Source organism: Rhinatrema bivittatum, chromosome 10 (genome assembly GCF_901001135.1).
Source record: "Rhinatrema bivittatum chromosome 10, aRhiBiv1.1, whole genome shotgun sequence".
Lineage (NCBI taxonomy): Eukaryota > Metazoa > Chordata > Amphibia > Gymnophiona > Rhinatrematidae > Rhinatrema > Rhinatrema bivittatum.
In genome coordinates, this window is record NC_042624.1 from 24425227 (window position 1) to 24445617 (window position 20391).

General features: G+C 41.7%; 1 protein-coding gene across 1 annotated transcript in view; it reads left to right on the forward strand.

Annotated features, from left to right (window-relative positions):
* The window catches only part of TRMT1L (tRNA methyltransferase 1 like), a 114155-nt gene that overhangs the window by 72624 nt on the left and 21140 nt on the right, over nucleotides 1–20391 (forward strand). The window contains exon 12 of the mRNA XM_029618737.1: nucleotides 17491–17569. Coding sequence (XP_029474597.1) covers nucleotides 17491–17569 — 79 coding nt within the window. The remainder of the gene's footprint in view (nucleotides 1–17490; nucleotides 17570–20391) is intronic.

Below are 20391 nucleotides of genomic sequence, written 5' to 3' on the forward strand. Positions count from 1 at the left end.
CCAAGTTCATGTCAGCCTGGCAAGCACTGGTCTCTCGTGAGAACAAGCTCTACCTCTCCTCTCTCTGCATTCAGTGGATAATCCTAAATATGTTTTTTCATCAATGTTGGGAATTAAGCAATTGGCTAATGTATTCTTCAGACTGACTCTGTCTCTCAAGTTAGTTCCAGCCTTCTCAGATTCACTGCTATATAGACTTCCCTTTGGGGTCAGCACAAGCTGTGCACCTCCATCCAGACAGCAGATGCTATGCTCCTGGCAAATAGTCCAAAGTTTGTGGTCCTGCAGGGCTCTGCTGGCCGCCATGTTCCTCGGAGGGTTGCCAAGTCACTAAACCACTGGAAAGATGAAGTCTTTGTAAGTCGGTATGATGTGCCTCACGAATGTCGGCAAAGAAAAGTCTATAAATAAATAAATAAATGCCGGTGACCTGCAAGATGCATGGGAAAGGCACTATGGAGCCGTCTTGGACTTGTACCCCCAACGTGAAAGACATTGCTGCGTTTTGTGTACTCACATAAGATATGCAGTGCTGAGTCAGACCAAGGTCCATCCTGATTCTGACAGTAAGATGTACCTGGCAGATCCTAAAAAGCAGATCTGTTTCTTGTTGCTCGCTCCTAAGGATAAGTAATGGTTTTTCCGGGTCTTCCTGGCTAATAATTGTTTATAAAAACAACTAAATAACGAGCTCAGAATTTATTCATATAATTGATATATATATAATATATAATTAAGTGATTAAGATTAACCTTTAGGGAGTTCCCATTTTCTTGGCTATAATAGTTTATAGACATTTCCTCCAGAAGCTTATCTAAACCTCTTAATTCCAGCCATATTAGTTGTCTTGACCACATCCTTTGGCAGCAAATTTCATAGCTTGATTGTGCCTTGAGTGAAACAATATTTTCTACAATTTGTTTTAAATCTGCTGGTGGATTAGTTTCATGGACTGTCTCCTAGTTTTAGTAACTGAAAGGATAAATAACCGTCCCTTATTTAGCTATTCTAGACACTCATGATTTTATAGACCTCTATCCTAATCGCCCCTCAGTTCTCTCTTCCCAGCTGAAGAACCCTAAGCTCTTCAGCCTTTCTCCTTAAGGGGGGAGCCATTCCAACCCCATTCATCATTTGTGTTGCCCTTCTTTGTACTTTTTCTACTTCTGCTGTCGTTTTGAGAGAGGGCGGCTTCACCGTGGGCTGGTAATAGAGGCATATACCCTTCAGGGGTTCCAGTACTTTTACCTCAGGGCCACAATATGGCTGGCAAAACCCTCGCTCGTTGGGCTACTTCAGTGCAGCAAACATCTTAAGAAGGCACATCATAAACACACTGACCTGGCTTGTCATATCACGACAACTGTACACGTGGAAAGCGTTTGGTAGCCACTTTTGTATATCACAAAAGGAGTTCAAATGGGAAAAAAATACACTAAATTGATAAATCTATCCCCCTACAAATCATTAAATAATTTCTTAAACCACAGGTAGCAAAAATCATAGTAACATAGCAAATCTATATGTGTGTGTATGTGTATATATATATATATATATATCACAAACAATTTCTGAAATACAATTTAACATTCTACAGCTCAAAAAAAAAAAAAAAAAAAGCGATACCTGTGAATTATTGTATTTCAGAATGTTTGTGATATATATATATATACACACAAACACACACAATCACAAACAAATTCTGAAATACAATAATTCACAGGTATCACTTTTTTTTTTTTATTTGAGCTGTAGAATGTTAAATTGTATTTCAGAAATTGTTTGTGACTTATTTTTACAATTGAGTTTGAGGAGAATATTATCTTTAAATGATTATAAGTATTATTCAGACTTGAAATTTGGTATATGACTAAATCTGTTTACAAATAATTGCACGATATATTCTTTCTTTCTTTCTTTATTTGTTGAGTTTTATATACCGTCATTCGGTAGAGCCATCAAAACTGTATGAATTGTGTGGTGTGCTAGTTCAGTTTTTTGAAGTGTTTACATAGGTGAGTGTGTAAACGTGCCAGATATTATACACACTGTAAATGTGTTGTCTCTCTATTTTGTGTGGTTGATTTAATGATAGATTAACAGGGGGTTATTTCTAAAACGTTACCCTCTGTATTGTTATAATATGTATATCTAACAGGAACTGTGCCTTTCATCACTGAACCTCTCCAGTTGGCACATATTATTCTTTGGGATCTCTGTTCATCTTTATGCTATGATTTATTTTCTTCAGCATCTGTGGTCTGAGTCAAGAGACTGCATACACTGCATACACTCAGCAGCCCAGCTAAGCTGAGCACACGGGGGGCTCCATATGTTGAACTGTAACCTTTTATTTTTATCAAGCTCTGTACCAAGCCACTCGGATGGATCCAGATTGCAGAATAAACCTGCAAATCTCGGGTCACATCCTACTCCAAAATTCTTTAAAATCATACGCATGCAGAACTTTGATGTTTGTATGTCGTCTTGTGCCTTTCAAGTTAGGATTCTGAGATTGGACTCTGTGAGGGGTACATAATAAAAGGTATTGGTGGTTTCTCTATTTGCAGTCATACCTAGAATTTACTCTTTTGGGCCAATCCGCAAGTTACTCAGTTTATCTTTACTTGGGAATAAGACTGTTCTAGTGGGTTCTGGTTCTCACTTCATTTATTTCTATACCGTCAGCTTATATAAAATACAATTACGGCGGTTTACAGAGATTACAAACATTCATAAATTAAAAAACAAATACAAATACAGAAGTCCAAAAAAAAAAGGACCACCGCTCTTTCTAAAGTACCTTTTTTCTTTTTGTTTTACACACAGACTGCAGCTCCGCTCTTTATCAGTATCTCAATGTTGTAGCTGAGACATATTTGCCTTTGAGTTCCTTAAAGGAAAAAGCTCCTTGCTGCTGAAATGCCAAGGCCCTTTTCTTAGTATAACCAGAATCCCTTCATTCAGTATCTTTGGTGCATGTGCCAATGAATCTTAATGCTTCAAAGTATATTTTTCCCTCATACCTACACTTCTGAAAATGATTTCTGTAATTCTGTGGGCACTGAATAAATAGGTTTTTCCTTCTTCCCCCGTCCCCTGTGCATGTCATACTCCTAGTAATCTATTGTATTGGGATTTAAAAGTACAGACATTTTTAAAATCCTGATTTATACCCTAATGTCAGAATCTGGTATGTGTTGTACTCTTGACTACAGCAAGGTCAGAGTTTCTTAACTTAAAATCAAAGCAAACTATATTTTAAGCACTTCATATATTCTTCGTCATACTCAGCCTGTTTAGTTTTGAATGTACAAATGCAGTTGATCTTTTGGATTTACTTGACATGCTCAAGGTGGTTCCAAAACATCTATCTGCATAATATCAGGTTTAGTCGGTTGCATTTTCGATGTCTTCTAATCTCTTCATTGAGCACACAATGCCTTTCCTTCCTGTTTGTCTCCTAGTTGGAATTGCATTTTGGCAGACAATGAGAGGCTTCTAGGAAAAGTAAAAAGTCATGGCATAGGAGGTGATATCCTTTCATGGATTACAAACTGGCTAAAAGACAGGAAACAGAGAGTAGGATTAAATGGTCAATTTTCTCAGTGGCAAAAGGGTAAACAGTGGAGTGCCTCAGGGATCTGTGCTTGGACCGGTGCTTTTCAATATATATATATATATATATATATATATATATATATATATATATATATATATATAAATGATCTGGAAAGGAATACGATGAGTGAGGTAATCAAATTTGCGGATGATAAAAAATTATTCAGAGTAAAATCAAAAGTGGATTATGATACATTACAGGAGGACCTTGTGAGACTGGAAGACTGGGTATCCAAATGGCAGATGAAATTTAATGTGGACAAGTGCAAGGTGTTGCATATAGGGAAAAATAAACCATGCAGAAGTTACACGATGTTAGGTTTCATGTTAGGAGCTACCACCCAGGAAAAAGATCTAGGCGTCATAGTGGATAATACTTTGAAATCGTCGGCTCAGTGTGCTGCAGCAGTCAAAAAAGCAAACAGAATGTTAGGAATTATTAGAAAGGAAATGGTTAATAAAATGGAAAATGTCATAAGGCCTCTGTATCACTCCATGGTGAGACCGCACCTTGAATACTGTGTACAATTCTGGTCGCCACATCTCAAAAAAGATATAGTTGCACTGGAGAAGGTACAGAGAAGGGCGACCAAAATGATAAAGGGGATGGAACAGCTCCCCTATGAGGAAAGACTAAAGAGATTAGGGCTGTTCAGTTTGGAGAAGAGACATCTGAGAGGGATATAATAGAGGTCTTTAAAATCGTGAGAGGTCTAGAACGGGTAGATGTAAATTATTTACACTTTAGGATACTAAAAGGCCTAGGGGGCACTCCATGAAGTTAGCAAGTAGCACATTTAAAACTAATCGGAGAAAATTCTTTTTTACTCAATGCACAGTTAAGCTCTGGAATTTGTTGCCAGAGGATGTGGTTAGTGCAGTTAGTGTAGCTGGGTTTAAAAAAGGTTTGGATAAGTTCTTGGAGGAGAAGTCCATTAACTGCTATTAATCAAGTTGACTTAGGGAATGGCCTCTGCCACTACTGGCATTAGTAGCATGGGATCATTTTAGTATTTGGGTAATTGCCAGGTTCTTGTGCCTGGTTTGGCCACTGTTGGAAACAGGATGCTGGGCTTGATGGACCCTTGGTCTGACCCAGTATGGCAGTTTCTTATATTCTTATGTTCAACACTTTGGCAAGCACTAACTATATGAATACATTGAGGCTACTTGTATTTAGAGAAAGTGAAATTATCACCAACTAAAGTTCTCTTGCAATAGTAACTCAGTGGACTCACACAAGTTACATCTCAAGGCTGACTTCATAAAAGAAAAATGAGTATGGTTGTTTGATTGCTTAGCAACCAGTTCAAAAGCATCAGGAATCCAAAATTGTCTGCTTGGGAGGCTGCTTTTGTATAACTCTATTGCGTTGACTATTAGAAAACCCTCATTTTAAATAAGCAATTTGGCTTTCTTCATATCTTTGTGGCATTCTTTTGTACATCATGCACACTTCCACCTTCTCATCCATGGGTTTTTCAGCAGGGGCTTCTAATGGGTCTGGTTTTCAGGATATCCACAATGAATATTAATCGTATATATTTGACCTAAAACCAGACTTGTCTGAAACGGTCAAAGACTTGAGTTGAGAATCTCTGCTGATTTTTATCAGGAAACTGCTACAGAATGTAGAGCTCCTGTTTATACTCGGCACAGGGTTGGGAAGCCAGCCAGATAGGCACTAGCAATTCTGGTGCGTGCTAGACACAAAGAACATAGCTTACTACACTCTACTACCTTTTTATCCGAAGGAAACCAGACCTTCCTTATTGTCCCTGCCAGACCAGTCCAGATCAAGTGGGTTATGCTCCCCTTCCAGCAGATGGAGATAGAGCAACTGATTTGCTGATGTCACCCTGTACAGGGCCACGTGCTGAACTCCGCTTGTCAGTATTCCCTGCCTTAGGCAGACAGTAGGAAAGCACATATCTGGGGACTCTTTTCGACACTAGAAGGGGTCAAATATTTATGACTAAGAAGAAAATCCTGAGGCATCAGGACCAAGTATCTAGTTTTATGTCTGATTGGAGGCCCCAGGGTATGGGAATATCTTAAAATGATGGGCGCAGTGGCATTAGATTTGCTATACTGGACAAGGACATGCAGCCCTTGCAGAGATCACTCCTATCTCAGTGGGTGCCTCAAATCTCTATTCCTTTAGACTCCCGCTGTCAAGCAGACAAGGGAAAGTCTCCAATAGTGTGTCAAGGTGGAGGATCTGGAAACCCCAGAATGGGTTATAGTAAGGATCAGTGTCACTTTATGGCTGCAGGGGGCCAATGTTAAGGTCAGATGGTGCAGGGAGTTTGGAGTCCTCTTGAAGTCAGCTGGTCCATATATCATTTGGAAACGAGCCGCAAGAAAAGCCTTACTAGAGTTTATTCATGTATTACATGGCCAAGCAGTGTGAGTTCTTTCGAACAATGTGACTACTGTGGCGTATATGAACCACCAAGATAGAGCAAGGAGTTCTCAGGTGTCTCCGAGGAGGTGGCCTGCTTCTTGTTTCTGCAGAGCAGCATTTGGTGGGTGCTATCAGCGAAACACATAACAGAAGTGGAGAATGCTGATCCACCTTCCTTTTTGTCCACTCCAGGTCAGGTTAGTGGGGCCTGAGTTCTTCAGATTTCTGCCCTAGGCTTTTTGCACAATCCAAAGCCTGGTGCTAATAAACCTGCTTTCCTGAATATGGTCCCAGTTCCACATAAGCACCCGCGGGCTTTATTCAACTTAATATATCACTTGTAAAAAATTTATCCGAGCAGTTCACAATAAAAATAACCAAAAAAATACAATCACTTTAACAGTGTTCAACCTAATGACACATAATAAAATAGGGACAAAAAAACCAAAACATAGAAAACAAAATAATCAAGTCTAAATGATATAAAAACTGTCATCACAAAACCAAAGATAAACACACAAATGTCAGATTGCAAAACAAACCACAACTCCTGACCAATAATCTTAATCTGCACTTGTACTTGATGTTCAGAGTGCCTAGCAAACAAAAAACAAAATTTGAGGATCCGGCTGACTCTTCAAGCTATGTTTCTGTTGAGGAAGGGGAAGTGGTTTCAGATAATGATTAGCCTCTTCTGTATGGAGGAGATTCGGTCGTCTCCCATCTCAGAATTACGGAAGTCACAATCGAGGAAACTCCTGTGTGGGAACCCAGGGAGCGTGTAAATCCACAAAAGCCTTCCTTTTGCAGTCTGAAATTCAGGAAATGGTGTTGGGTGACCCTTAGGTCAGGTCTCAAAGGTGTTAAAAAAACAAAAAAAAACTTTTGCAGCTGTGTACCCTTTCCTCCAGAGGCAGTTAAGCTTTTCTTTCAGATGCCATGGGTGGATGCTTTGGTCATGGTTGTTACTAGGTGTCCCACTAGGATCGGAAGATTGAAATCCCCTTGAAGCATTTGTGTACCACCACAGTCTTGGCAGTGCAGATTTCTATTTGTGTTCAGAGCTTTCTTGCACTGGATCCAAGCACTTCCAGAAAGTGATGACACAGCAAGGATGGAGTCTGCTGCTGCCTTTTTGGCAGATTCTTTGTATGATCATCTTCATGTTCAGTGACCTCTACGATTGCATCCAGTAGATTTCTTTAGCTTTGAAACTGATTTGCAGGTACTTGGTCGAAGTATCACATGGAGAAGCTTCCCTTAAAAGGACAAATGTTTGGTGAGGATCTGGAGCAGCTGGTTGAGAATCTGGCAGAGTCTAAACCTGAGGCTTCCAGAGGGATAAGCCACACTACTTTTACTGGTCTGCTAGAGGCCAAGCTCATTTCATAACTCCAGGTGATACAGACCGGGTAAGCAGTCCTTCTAAACTTTTGGGGTTCTTGGGCTTTGAGAGGCAGGAGTGTTGGGGCTTCTGAAGGCCTTGACTATGGCACCTCCTCAGGAGGTTGTCTGGCTTCTCATTGAAGCTCAGCGTGTCCATTCTCTGGTCCTGCTTGTGGGCAGTCACACTTCCTGGTCCTGTATTGTGTCTGAATCAGATGGTTACACTTCAGCTTTTCTACTAGGAGTGGATCTATATCACATGAAATCCGTGAGGGTTGGAACTTATCTATCTCTGGTATTCCTTGGAACTTCATTCTCCCATTTCCAACACCTTCATGATCTCGCCCTATCCTTCAGCCATCAAAAAGAAAGGCAGTTCTCTAGACCTTGATGCATCTCTAGATGTTAAAGGTACTGGTGCCAGCTTCGTCCCCAGAGGAGGGACAAGGGTCTTTATTCCATCTATTTCATCATTCCCAAAAAGATGTTTTTTCTGGCCCATTCTGGATCTCAGAGGGGTGAATACCAACCTCCAGGTGTCTCATTTTCAGATGGAGATGCTTTGCTCTGTGTTCTCAGTGGTTTGCTAAGGCGAGTTTCTGGCTTTGTTGGATCTGTAGGAAATTTATTTCCATATTCCCATAGCTCAGGACATTCAGAAGTTTCTTTGTTTTTGTATGCTACAGGATAATTTTCAGATCAGAGCACTTCCTTTTGAGCTGGCTATGGTCTTGGTGGTGTTCCTGAGGCGAGAAGGGATATTCCCTATCTGGATGACTGGTTGATCAGATCAGATTCTTATCAAGAAGGTATTCAAACGTCCCAGATAATGATCCAATTCTTAGAAAGCTTAGGTTGGGTGGTCAATCTTGCAAAGAGCAGTCTGAACCCCCTCTCAATCTTTGGAGTATGTGGGATCAATTCGATATTGTGATGGGCTGAGTCTCTTTGACAGAAAGAGTGACCAGGCTAATTCTTCAAAAGCACAATTTCCTGGCTCTTCCAGTGCCAAGAACTTGGGATTACCTTCAACTCTTGGCTGCATTGCAGCTGCCGGTTCTCTGGGCAAGGGCTCATATGAGAACCCCTTCAGTGGACCCTTCTGTCTCATTGGTCACTCCAATCCCAGGATTACGGTCTCTGCCTGGCCTTTCCAACAGTGGTGAGACAGTCTTTGGTGGCGGATGGAACCTCAGAAGCTGTTGAAGAGTGGCAGTTTGTCAGTGCTGTTTTTGGTTCTGGTCACCACAAATGTTAGCCTGTCGGGATGGGGGGGGGGGGGGGGGGGGCTGGGTTTATTGGCTGGGCCAGATGGCTCAGGGGGTGTGGTCTCCTGAGGAATCGACCAGGGCCATTCTGCTAGCCTTGGTGCACTTTCTACCATTCAAGGAAAAGCAATCCAGGTTCCATCCAACAATGTTTCAGCAGTGGAATTATCTGAACAGACAGGATGGAACAGAGTCATGGAATGTCTCATGGGAAAATCTACACCTCTTGTTGATAGCACACATTGTGAGGCTAGACAACATGCAGGTGGATTTCCTCAAGAAATGGGAGCTCAGTCTGGATGCTTTTCAGTGCATCATACAGATGAGGAGTGCCTCACATGGATTTTGATAGCAACTCTGAAGAATACCAAGGTTCCTCTGATCTTCAGTCATTGCAGAGAATTTGGTTTCCGGGGTATATATGCCTGCCCTCAGCCTTGTCTGCAAGGAGAGTATTATGTGTGCATTTCCTTTTTGGCCCTTTGTGGGCAGAATTCTACGAAAGAGAGAGATGGAGAGAATTTGTATGATTCTGGTGGCCCCGGCTTGACTTCTAAGGTCTTGGTATGTGGATCTGCTGAGGCTTCAGGACAGTCTTCCTTCCGGGGCCCGATTTGTCATGGATGACCCTTCTCTATTTTATCTTATGGCTTGGCTCTTGAGCGTGTTTGAGAGAGGATTACCCCTTTTCGGTTATTTCCACTCTTTTTTGAGGGCTGGCGAGAATTCAACTTCATTAGCTTACATTAGATTCTAGTGCGTTTTTTTAATATTTCTGTACGTATTGTTTGTTGTCGCCATGGCAATCCAATATTCCTATCATTTTAGCCTTTCTTCAACAGGGTTTATGTAAAAGCTTGGCTCTGAGTTCCTTAAAGGTTCAAATTGCACTATCTCCTGTTATAAGGGGAAGATTTGCAGGATGTCTGTAGCGACTCTCACAGAAGTAGTCAGATTTTTGCAATGAATCAAGCTGCAAATGGTTTTTCAGCCCTTGGATCCTCAGTGGGATCTCAGTTTGACCTGTGAAGCTTATTACCCTAAGGTAATATGCTTCGAACCGACTTCTTCACTAGAGATAGAATCTATCCTAAAGAAAATCAAACCTGCCTCGCACCCATCAGATGCAATACCCACAAATCTACTCATTGCTTGTTCTAAAACAGTCGCCAAACCGATCTCCAACATCATTAACTGCTCACTCATGCAAGGCTTAGTACCCGATCCGCTGAAACTCGCAATTTTGAAACCACTTTTGAAAAAACCGAACCTATCTCCAGATGGACCCTGCCAGCTATCGACCGATCGCCAATCTCCCATTCATTTCCAAAATTTTAGAAAAAATAGTTAATAAACAAGTTTCAGAGTACTTGGATGACAACAAAATATATTATCCCCCTCGCAGTTCGGCTTCCGAAAAGCTCAAAGCACAGAATCCCTTCTAATCTCCTTAACAGACACTATTCTGCTAAATCTTGAAAAAAAACAACTTTGTCTACTCATTCTCCTCGATCTTTCAGCCGCATTTGACACAGTCAACCATCTAACGCTCCTAGATAGGCTATCGGACATCGGCATCAAAGGCACTGCTCTGAACTGGTTCAAGTCTTTTCTACTTAACAGATTTTACAAGGTCAAAGTTAACAACAATGAATCACACCCCGTCCATGCTTCCTTGGGAGTCCCGCAAGGCTCATCCTTATCCCCAACCCTCTTCAACATTTATCTCTTACCACTCTGCCAGCTCCTTTCCAAACTAAATCTTACACACTACATCTACACAGACGATGTTCAAATATTTATTCCGGTGACCGAATCCTTACACAAATCACTAGATCTCTGGAACAACTGCTCCAAGCCATTAACAACCTGCTCACGAGCCTTAATTTGATCCTCAATTCCAGTAAAACCGAAATACTCCTCATCAACCAAGACAGCAGTCCTGCAATAACTAACACTCTCCCCACAAGACAACCATCCTTCTCTTCTCAAGTCAGAAATCTCAGAGTCATAATGGACAATCAACTCAACCTCAAGATATTTATTAATAATACCACTAAAGAAGGCTTTTTTAAATTACAAGTCCTAAAAAGACTCAGACCTCTGCTACATTTCCAAGACTATCGTTCAGTTCTACAAACAATAATTTTCTCAAAAATCGACTATTGCAATTCCCTTCTACTCGGACTTCCAGCTAACACCATAAAACCCCTACAAATGCTCCAAAACGCCACAGCCAGAATTCTAACTAAAACCAACAAAAGAGATCATATCACCCCCATATTGAGAAACTTACACTGGCTCCCAATCAAGTTTAGAATCATTTACAAAATCCTTACTATCACTCACAAATCAATCCACAAGCTCATCCCATTGGAGATCAACATCCCTTTTAGACTACATATTCCCGATAGACCGGTGAGAACAGCTTACAGGAATACCCTCATTGCCCCAACCATCAAATCCTCTTTAAACAAGCGATCTTTATCCAAAGCGGGCCCTGAGCAATGGAACTCACTATCCCCCTGAACTACGACAGGAACAATGTCCGATTACCTTCAAAAAGAGACTCAAAACTTGGCTGTTAGAACAAGCTTTTAATCTACACCAATAACCTTCCTCCATTCATGCCCTTGCCATCCTTCAATGGCTCTCTCAGATTACCATATTGTAATTCCAGATATCATTCTTACATGCAGCCTTTCTCAAATCGCAGTTTTTCCGAATTGAACTATGTTTAGCTATTGTTTAGCTTCTTTACTTGTTTAGCTATTGTTGAGCTTGTTATAAAAAAATATTATACTTTTTTGTTTATGGTGATACCTCGCCTGTTGATCCTAGTTTAATTCTCCTTGTTCTATGTAACTGCATTCTTACATGCCTGTTAATGTTAAAATGTAAACCGAATTGATTTGTAGCTTTGCTACAAGAATTTCGGTATATAAAAATGCTAAATAAATAAATATAAATAAATAAGGTATCTTACTCTCAAGATTTTTTTTTAGTGGCTATTTGTTAGGTATGGCATGTTTCCAAAATCCAGGCTGTCTAGTAGGGATCCTTTTATTCTGTGACCTTGCGTCTGGTGCCCTCTTTGTGTCAAAGGTCTTGTCACCATTTCATCTCAATCAGATGCTTACACTTCCGGCGTTTTTGAGGTCGGAGTGTTGGGCTAATAATAGGTCCTTACGTTATTTGGATATTCACTGCACCCTTTTCTGGTATCTTGAAGTGTCTAATTCTTTTTGTAGATCTGACACATGTGCTTTTTTTGGGGTCTATGCCTCCTAGCGTACAATTGTGCGGTGAACTAGAGACACGGCAGCTTTGGTGTGTTTGCTTTAAGGGGACATAGCGCCTGAGATAATCTGGGTTCATTCAATGAGAGAGCATCCTTCCTCCTTTTGCGGATGACACAAAATTATGCAGAGTAGTTAAATCTCAAGTGGATTGTGATAAATTGCAAGATGAACTTGAGACTGGAAGATTGGGCGTCCAAATAGCAGGTGAAAGTTAATGTGGATAATAGGGAAAAATAACCCTTGCTGTGGTTGCTTGATGTTAGGCTCCACATTAGGAGTTATTACCCAGGAAAGAGATCTAGGCGTCATAGTGGATAACACATTGACATCGTCGGCTCAGTGTGCTGCGGCATAGAAACATAGAAATGACGGCAGAAGAAGACCAAATGGCCCATCCAGTCTGCCCAGCAAGCTTCCCTCATTTTTTCTCTCATACTTATCTGTTTCTCTTAGCTCTTGGTTCTAATTCCCTTCCACCCTCACCATTAATGTAGAGAGTGGTGATGGAGCTGCATCCAAGTGAAATATCTAGCTTGATTAGTTAGAGGTAGTAGGGGTAGTAACCGCCGCAATAAGCAAGCTACACGCATGCTTATTTGTTTTTACCCAGATTATGTTATACAGCCCTTATTGGTTGTTTATCTTCTCCCCTGCCATTGAAGCAGGGAGCTATGCTGGATATGCGTGAGGTATCAGTTTTTTTCTTCTCCCTGCCGTTGAAGCAGGGAGCTATGCTGGATATGCGTGAAGTATCAGTTTTTCTTTTCCCCTGCCGTTGAAGCAGAGAGCTATGCTGGAAATTTGTGATGTATCAGTCTTTCTCCCATGCCGTTGAAGCAGAGAGCCATGCTGGATATGCGTCGAGAGTGAAGTATCAGGTACATTTGGTTTGGGGTAGTAACCGCCGTAACAAGCCAGCTGCTCCCCGCTTTGTGAGTGTGAACCCTTTTTTCTTCTCCCCTGCCGTTTAAGCAGAGAGCTCTGCTGGATGTGTGAAGTAACAGTTTTTCTTCTCCCCTGCCGTTGAAGCAGAGAACTATGCTGGATATGCATTGAAAGTGAAGTATAAGAATGGAGTGATCAAGCTAGTTGAAAGGCATCAGGAATAGAGGAAGATGGAGGTAGTAATTTGGTTATTTGGTTTGGGGTAGTAACCGCCGTTACAAGCCAGCTACTCCCGTCTTTGTGAGTGCAAATCCTTTTTTCCACATTTCCTCTTGCTGTTGAAGCTTAGAGTAATGTTGGAGTCACAGTAACCATGTGTATGTTTATTGAATAAGGGTATTGTCTCCAGGCAGTAGCCATCATTCTGGCGAGTCACCTACTCTTCATTGGCGGCCTCTTGACTTTATGGATCCACAGTGTTTATCCCACGCCCCTTTGAAGTCCTTCACAGTTCTGGTCTTCACCACTTCCTCCGGAAGGGCATTCCAGGCATCCACCACCCTCTCCTTGAAGAAATACTTCCTGACATTGGTTCTGAATCTTCCTCCCTGGAGCTTCAAATCGTGACCCCTGGTTCTGCTGATTTTTTTCTTATGGTAAAGGTTTGTCGTTGCCTTTGGATCATTAAAACCTTTCAAGTATCTGAAAGTCTGTATCATATCACCTCTGCTCCTCCTTTCCTCCAGGGTGTACATATTTAGATTCTTCAATCTCTCCTCGTACGTCATGCGATGAAGATCCTCCACCTTCCTGGTCGCCCTTCTCTGTACCGCTTCCATCTTGTCTTTGTCTTTTTGTAGATACGGTCTCCAGAACTGAAAACAGTACTCCAGGTGAGGCCTCACCAAGGACCTGTACAAGGGAATAATCACTTCCCTTTTCTTACTCAATATTCCTCTCTCTATGCAGCCCAGCATTCTTCTGGCTTTTGCTATCGCCTTGTCGCATTGTTTCGCAGACTTCATATCATTAGACACTATCACCCCAAGGTCCCTCTCCTGCTCCGTGCACATCAGCCTTTCCCCCCCCATCGAATACAGTTCATTCGGATTTCCGCTCCCCATATGCATGACTTTGCACTTCTTGGCATTGAATCTCAGCTGCCATATCTTCGACCACTCTTCCAGTTTCCTTAGATCCCGTCTCATTCTCTCCACTCCTTCCGGCGTGTCCACTCTGTTGCAGATCTTAGTGTCATCCGCAAAAAGACAAACCTTACCTTCTATCCCGTCCGCAATGTCGCTCACAAAGATATTGAACAGGACCGGTCCCAACACCGATCCTTGCGGTACACCACTTAAAACCGCTCTCTCTTCAGAGAAGGTTCCGTTTACCATCACACGTTGTCTTCTGTCCGTCAACCAATTTGCAATCCAGGTCACCACCTCGGCACTCACTCCCAAGCTTCTCGTTTTATTCACCAGTCTCCTGTGCGGAACCGTATCAAAAGCTTTGCTGAAATCCAAGTATATGACATCGAGCGCTCTTCCTTGATCCAATTCCTTGGTTACCCAGTCAAAAAAGTCAATCAGATTTGTCTGACAGGATCTTCCCCTGGTGAATCCATGTTGCCTCTGGTCCATCAATTCTCCGGACTGTAGATAGTTCACTATTCTCTCTTTCAGCAGAGACTCCATTACTTTTCCCACCACCGAAGTGAGGCTAACCGGCCTGTAGTTGCCAGCCTCCTCCCTGTTCCCACGCTTGTGAAGCGGGACCACCACCGCTCTTCTCCAATCTCTCGGCACCACTCCCGTTTCTAGGGATCTATTGAACAGGTCACACAGCGGACCCGCCAGAACATCTCTGAGCTCCCTCAATATCCTTGGATGAATCCCATCAGGCCCCATGGCTTTGTCCACTTTCAGGTTCTTTAGCTCTTCCCACACATTTTCTACTGTAAAAGGATTTTCATCTATTCCACTTCCCTCCAGTTTTTTGTTGTGTAGAGATGGTCCTTCTCCAGGGTCTTCTTTAGTGAACACAGAGTTGAAGTATTCGTTTAATATTTCTGCCATTTCTTCGTCTGTCTCCACACATTGATCATTACCACCTTTCAATTTCACTATACCACTTTGGACCTTTCTCTTTTCGCTGATGTATCTGAAAAATGTTTTGTCACCATTTTTTATCTTCTTGGCAATCCTCTCTTCTGCTTGATGTTTTGCCAACTTGATTGTTTTCTTCGTCTCCCTCAGTTGATACAAATATTCTTCTTTGTGCTCCTCCCTTTGGGATCCTTTATATTTCTTGAAAGCTGTTCTTTTAGCTTTAATTTTGTCAGCCACCTCCTTTGAGAACCAGATAGGTTTCAATTTTCTTTTGCTTTTCTTTGTTTCTAACATATAGAGCAGTTGCCTTGGTGATTGCACCTTTTAGATTGGTCCACTGCTGATCCACATCTCTCTCGTTCTTCCATCCTTTAAGTTCTTCCTCCAGGTACTTTCCCATTTCCTCAAAGTCTGTGTTTTTGAACTGTAAAACTCGGGTCTTTGTGGTTCTTTTCCCTATTCTATTAGTGATATTAAACCATACCGTTTGATGATCACTGCTGCTGAGGTGGGCGCCCTCCTGGACATCTGAGACATTATCTGCATTAGTGAGCAATAAGTCGAGTATAGCACCTTCTCTCGTGGGTTCCAACACCATTTGTTTGAACAAAGATTCTTGCATGGCATCCATTATTGCTCTACTATTTTTAGTTTCTGCAGATGGGATTTTCCAGTCTACATCTGGCATATTAATCACCCACGATCACCACTTCTCCCTTCCTACCTATCTTATGGATGTCTTCAATCAGATCTCTGTCCAGCTCTTCCTTTTGGTTTGGAGGCCTGTAAACCACTCCAATATAAATGGACACTCCGTCATCTTTTTTTAGGTCGACCCATAGAGCTTCTTCTTTACCCCAACTTCCTTGTAGCTCAGATGCTTGGATGTTGTTTCTGACATAAAGAGCCACACCTCCCCCTTTTCTATCCTTTCTGTCCTTCCTTAACAAGTTGTAGCCTGGTATTGTTGTATCCCATTCATGAGATTCTGTGAACCATGTTTCTGTGATAGCAGAAGCTAATTGAGCTTTTATCTCAGTCAGCTCCATTTTCAAGGAAGAGAGTTGTGCACAAATTGGACAAGCTCTAAGTTTCCAGATGCTTTCCCTCAGAATAAAAGCTCCACAGCAGTTACATTGGATAGTCCCTATCTTGGTAGTTTGTGATTTGTATTTCCTTGACTGTTACCAATGTACTACTTTATCTCGCTGCCAATGGGAAGTTAGGCAGTCTTTATTAGAAAACAAGCCCCAGGGGTGGGTGGGTAGAGGGGTAGGGAGGGAGGGAGTCAAACAGTTTAGCCTGGGACAAGCTGGGCACTTCTGGACTGTTGCCTTTGCTTTTGGTCAATTGTTTTAAAAAACAGTCTTTATGCCCCAATTTTTAGTTTGAACCGATTTTTTTGTGCCAACTAACTCCAAGGGAGAGTTTAAAAGCTGTTTAAAAGCAGTTTAAAAGCTGGAGAGAGCTGTCTGTTTGGAGGTTTCTTTTTTGGGTTTTTTTTTTTTTTCCTTCTAGCTTTATTCAAACAGCAAATCAACTTACTAGATCAATAACTTACTATAAAGAAATGAAACACAGACTATAAAGAAATTTAAAAACAGACAGGAATAATCACAGAACCTTTCTACAGTAATAGTAAGTACTTTCTACAGTAATAGTAATAACTATAAAGAAATGAAACAGACTAAGAAAATTAAAACACACAGGAATAATCACAGAACCTTGCAATAATCAAAAACCTTGCAATAATCAAAAAAATATACTTAGCCACAATGCAGATTTCACAATGTAATATACACATCCACCAAGAGAAAAATCCCTCCAACATGTGCACAGGAACACAATGGCTCCCCTCCTCTAAGAATACCTTGCCCAATACAATATATATAATACCCCATAATACAAAAAAGCAAACATAATGTTAGGAATTATTAGGAAGGGAATGGTGAATAAAACAGAAAATGTCATAATGCCTCTGTATCGCTCCATGGTGAGACCGCACCTTGAATACTGTGTACAGTTCTGGTCGCCACATCTCAAAAAAGATATAATTGCGATGGAGAAGGTACAGAGAAGGGCTTGTTTTTCATGACTGGATTACAAGCTAAGAACTGCTTTGGATATTAGGGTCACTACGCTCACTTCAGGCAGCTTTGGTTAAGACTAGTTATACCATTTGCCAGACAAGTGTCATTTTATTTGCAACAAAAATCTTTTCCAAAAAAAAAAATATATATATAAAAGTGGATCTAAGAGTTGAACAGCTCTTATGTGATTAACTGAGGTTATCGGTCCTACAAATTTAAGACAGTTTGAGTCTCTTTCTCAGTACTTGTTAGAAATAAATGACCAGCAAACAATTCCTTAAATATTTGTGGGGAAAAAAACCTGAAGGAACCAAAAAACAAAACATTTTTTTCCCTGTACACCCCTGCCATATATGTCCATTATGTGTGTATGTACTTTTCTGTATTCAACAAAGAAAAATTGTCAATTTTGTATTATAGAAAACCCTTATCAGCAGCTGCCTTGTACCTGCTATGAAAGTATAACTGGGAAGACAGCAGTTGAGCTTGGTCCAATGTGGTATGTAATTATTATATCATTAATGTGCTTTGCTGTTGACAATCTCACTTGATTGAATGATTTACTAGAACTGGGAATCTTTTCAGGATTTCTTTCTGTCCAGAGAAAAAAGTGAATAAATATGGATTGAGTTCATGATCTTCAAATTACACTATGGCTCGATACCAAAGGTAATAGGATAAAAAGCAAATAAGATAGGATCCTGAAAATAATAATCCTAGGAAATGCATCTTTAGACAGCTGTAGTACCTAGCATAAAAATCAGGTTGTATTATGGGGTATTATAAATATTGTATTGTGTGAGAAAATAGCACCTGTTAGTCATATTTTTACAAATTCATTGTCAGCTCCTAATTTTTCCTGAGCATTTTTGCATTAGCCTTTTATGACTTCTCTCCCACCAGCTATTGCACATCTCTCCCTTCTGCTCTGCATCTTTCTCCCTCCCATTGTCTCTTCTATGGATTTCTTCTTTTACCCCTTGCTACCCCCTTTACTATCATAGGGCATCTCTTGTCGTCATCTGCCTCCTCTTCCTCCCCCAATATACACACCACATCAGATCTGATTTCCCTACTGCGTATAAGAGAAGCCAGGTTAGCACATCTCTATATGTAAACCGGAGTGAAGGCGATTTTTGCTATACCTCGGTATATAAAAACTGCTAAATAAATATAAGCAAACGGAAACTGATATTAGAGGAACATGTCAAGACCCATGTTGTCAGGGCCATGGTGGTATCAATCGCTAATCTAAGGTAAACCTCCTTTCTCAATGTATGCATATCTGTAACATGAAGTTGAGTCCACACATTCACCAGTTTTTACTGTCCTGGACACAGCCTCCTCTTGGGTCCATTCATCCTCTAGGACCTATTTGCTTTATAAAGCCAAACTCCCTTCCCCTATTGACCCTATATATGATTTCAGGTAATCTTCCTTTTTTCGTGTTCTCTAAGCTGTTGAAAATAACAGAAAAATGAAATAAAAATAATGGTTTATCCCACAAAAAGGTTTTCCATGTTCGCCTGCTGATAACTGTGTGTTCTTGTTTTCCCTTTTTATTTGAAGACAACGCTTAGCTAGGGGTTCCATGTGTGTGTGTCTGTTAAATCTGCAGGCTATCAAAGAAAGTAAAACTGTTTATCTGTAATAGTTGTTGACAAAAGTGCAGTGAACAACTCATGCACCTCCCCTTGGAGAATTGTTCTCTATACCGTTCTGTATTTTAGCAAGCCAATAAACTGAATAGCAGTCAGATATTGTACAGGAAAATACCACATATGTCTAGAAAGCTCTAGAAACTTTCTTTACTCCAGCACAAGACAAAGTTGAGATCCATGTGTATAGCTCATTGCACTGTTGACATCAGAGAACATTTATTCTCTGCAGATGAGTAGTTTGCCATATTCACAGATAATGAGTGATGTTATCTGAGAGGTTCATGTTTTCCTGAGCTTACCAGAAATTTCTTTGAGATATCTCTGGACACATGTGGAGTTTGCGCAGCCATGCAACATGGCTCAGTTTGTGGTTTTCCACAGTGAGTGTCAGATACATTTTATTTTTTAGCAGCTGCTGCTTTTACTTCAATTAGCTCTCCAATTTTGCTTTTTCTAAAAGTATTTTTTTTCTAAGAGGACGAGAATTGCGGTTTTCACACATGGATGACTACATCTGATGGAGCCATCAGAGAATTTTTACTTTGGTGTTTCTAGAACTTTGCACATGCTCTGCTGTCATGCGGGAGACCATTCACTTTCATCTTTTCCGTGGAGCCTACTGGTCATGGATTTTCTCTGTTGTTCTGTTGACTAGATCACAGGTATCCTGTGAGGCAGGAATCATTCATCATAGGGCTCCACGTTCTCACAGGTCAAGCAGGATGGTAGTCCACACATATGGGTGACATCATCAGGATGGAGCCCAACCACGGAAAACTTCTGTCAAAGTTTCCAGAACCCCGACTGGCCCCTTCTGGGCATGCCCAGCATGGCACTAACCCTGCAGCCAGCAGGGGTCCCCCTTCAGTCTTCTTTTTTCCGCGCAGCAGTAGCCTCACGGTTTAGGAGCTCTGAAGAGATTCCTGACGGAGTTAATTAAACCTTAATTGCCCCACAGGGGTCCCTCCTCTAACTTTTCTCAGGCCGCAGTACTCCGGTAAGTTTTTTTGACAGTCTTTCGTTGATTACCGTCAAGTTTGGCCCTCGCGGCCTACTGGCCTTCGACTGTACCGTGGCTCGATTTTTCTATGGCCATGGTGTCGGGGTTTCGTCTGTGCCCGGATTGTACTCGCACCATGTCTATCACAGACCCTCATGGAGTCTGTGTAATGTGTTTAGGCCGGGAGCATGATGTCCTGACTTGCATCAAATGTGCCCTCATGACACCAAAAGGTCGCAAAGCCAGAATGGAGAAGATGGGACTCCTTTTCCGTGCTCACACCCCGACGCCGTCCATCGCATCGATGTCATCGGAACCGGCACCGTCGAAGTCGAACCAGCATAGACAACCATCCGGTGACCGCCCGCCATCAACTCCTGTTTCTCCCCCTCAAGATCGAGGGGATCGTAGGGAGAAACATCACTATAAGCATCGTAAGTCTCGGACCGTCGAGGGAGCAAAATCATCGACCTCGCCATTCTCTGAGCCACCATCGAAGAAGCCCCGTCCAGGAACTGCACTGACCATTCCTGCGACCGGGACATCAAGGTCACCCTCACCCGATCGGGGTTTGGGAGTCGCGATTCCTCCTGTAAAGGTGGTCCCTCCGACTGTGCCTCTGCCTCCCTCTTCCGTCACGGAGCCGGGGTCGATTGCCCC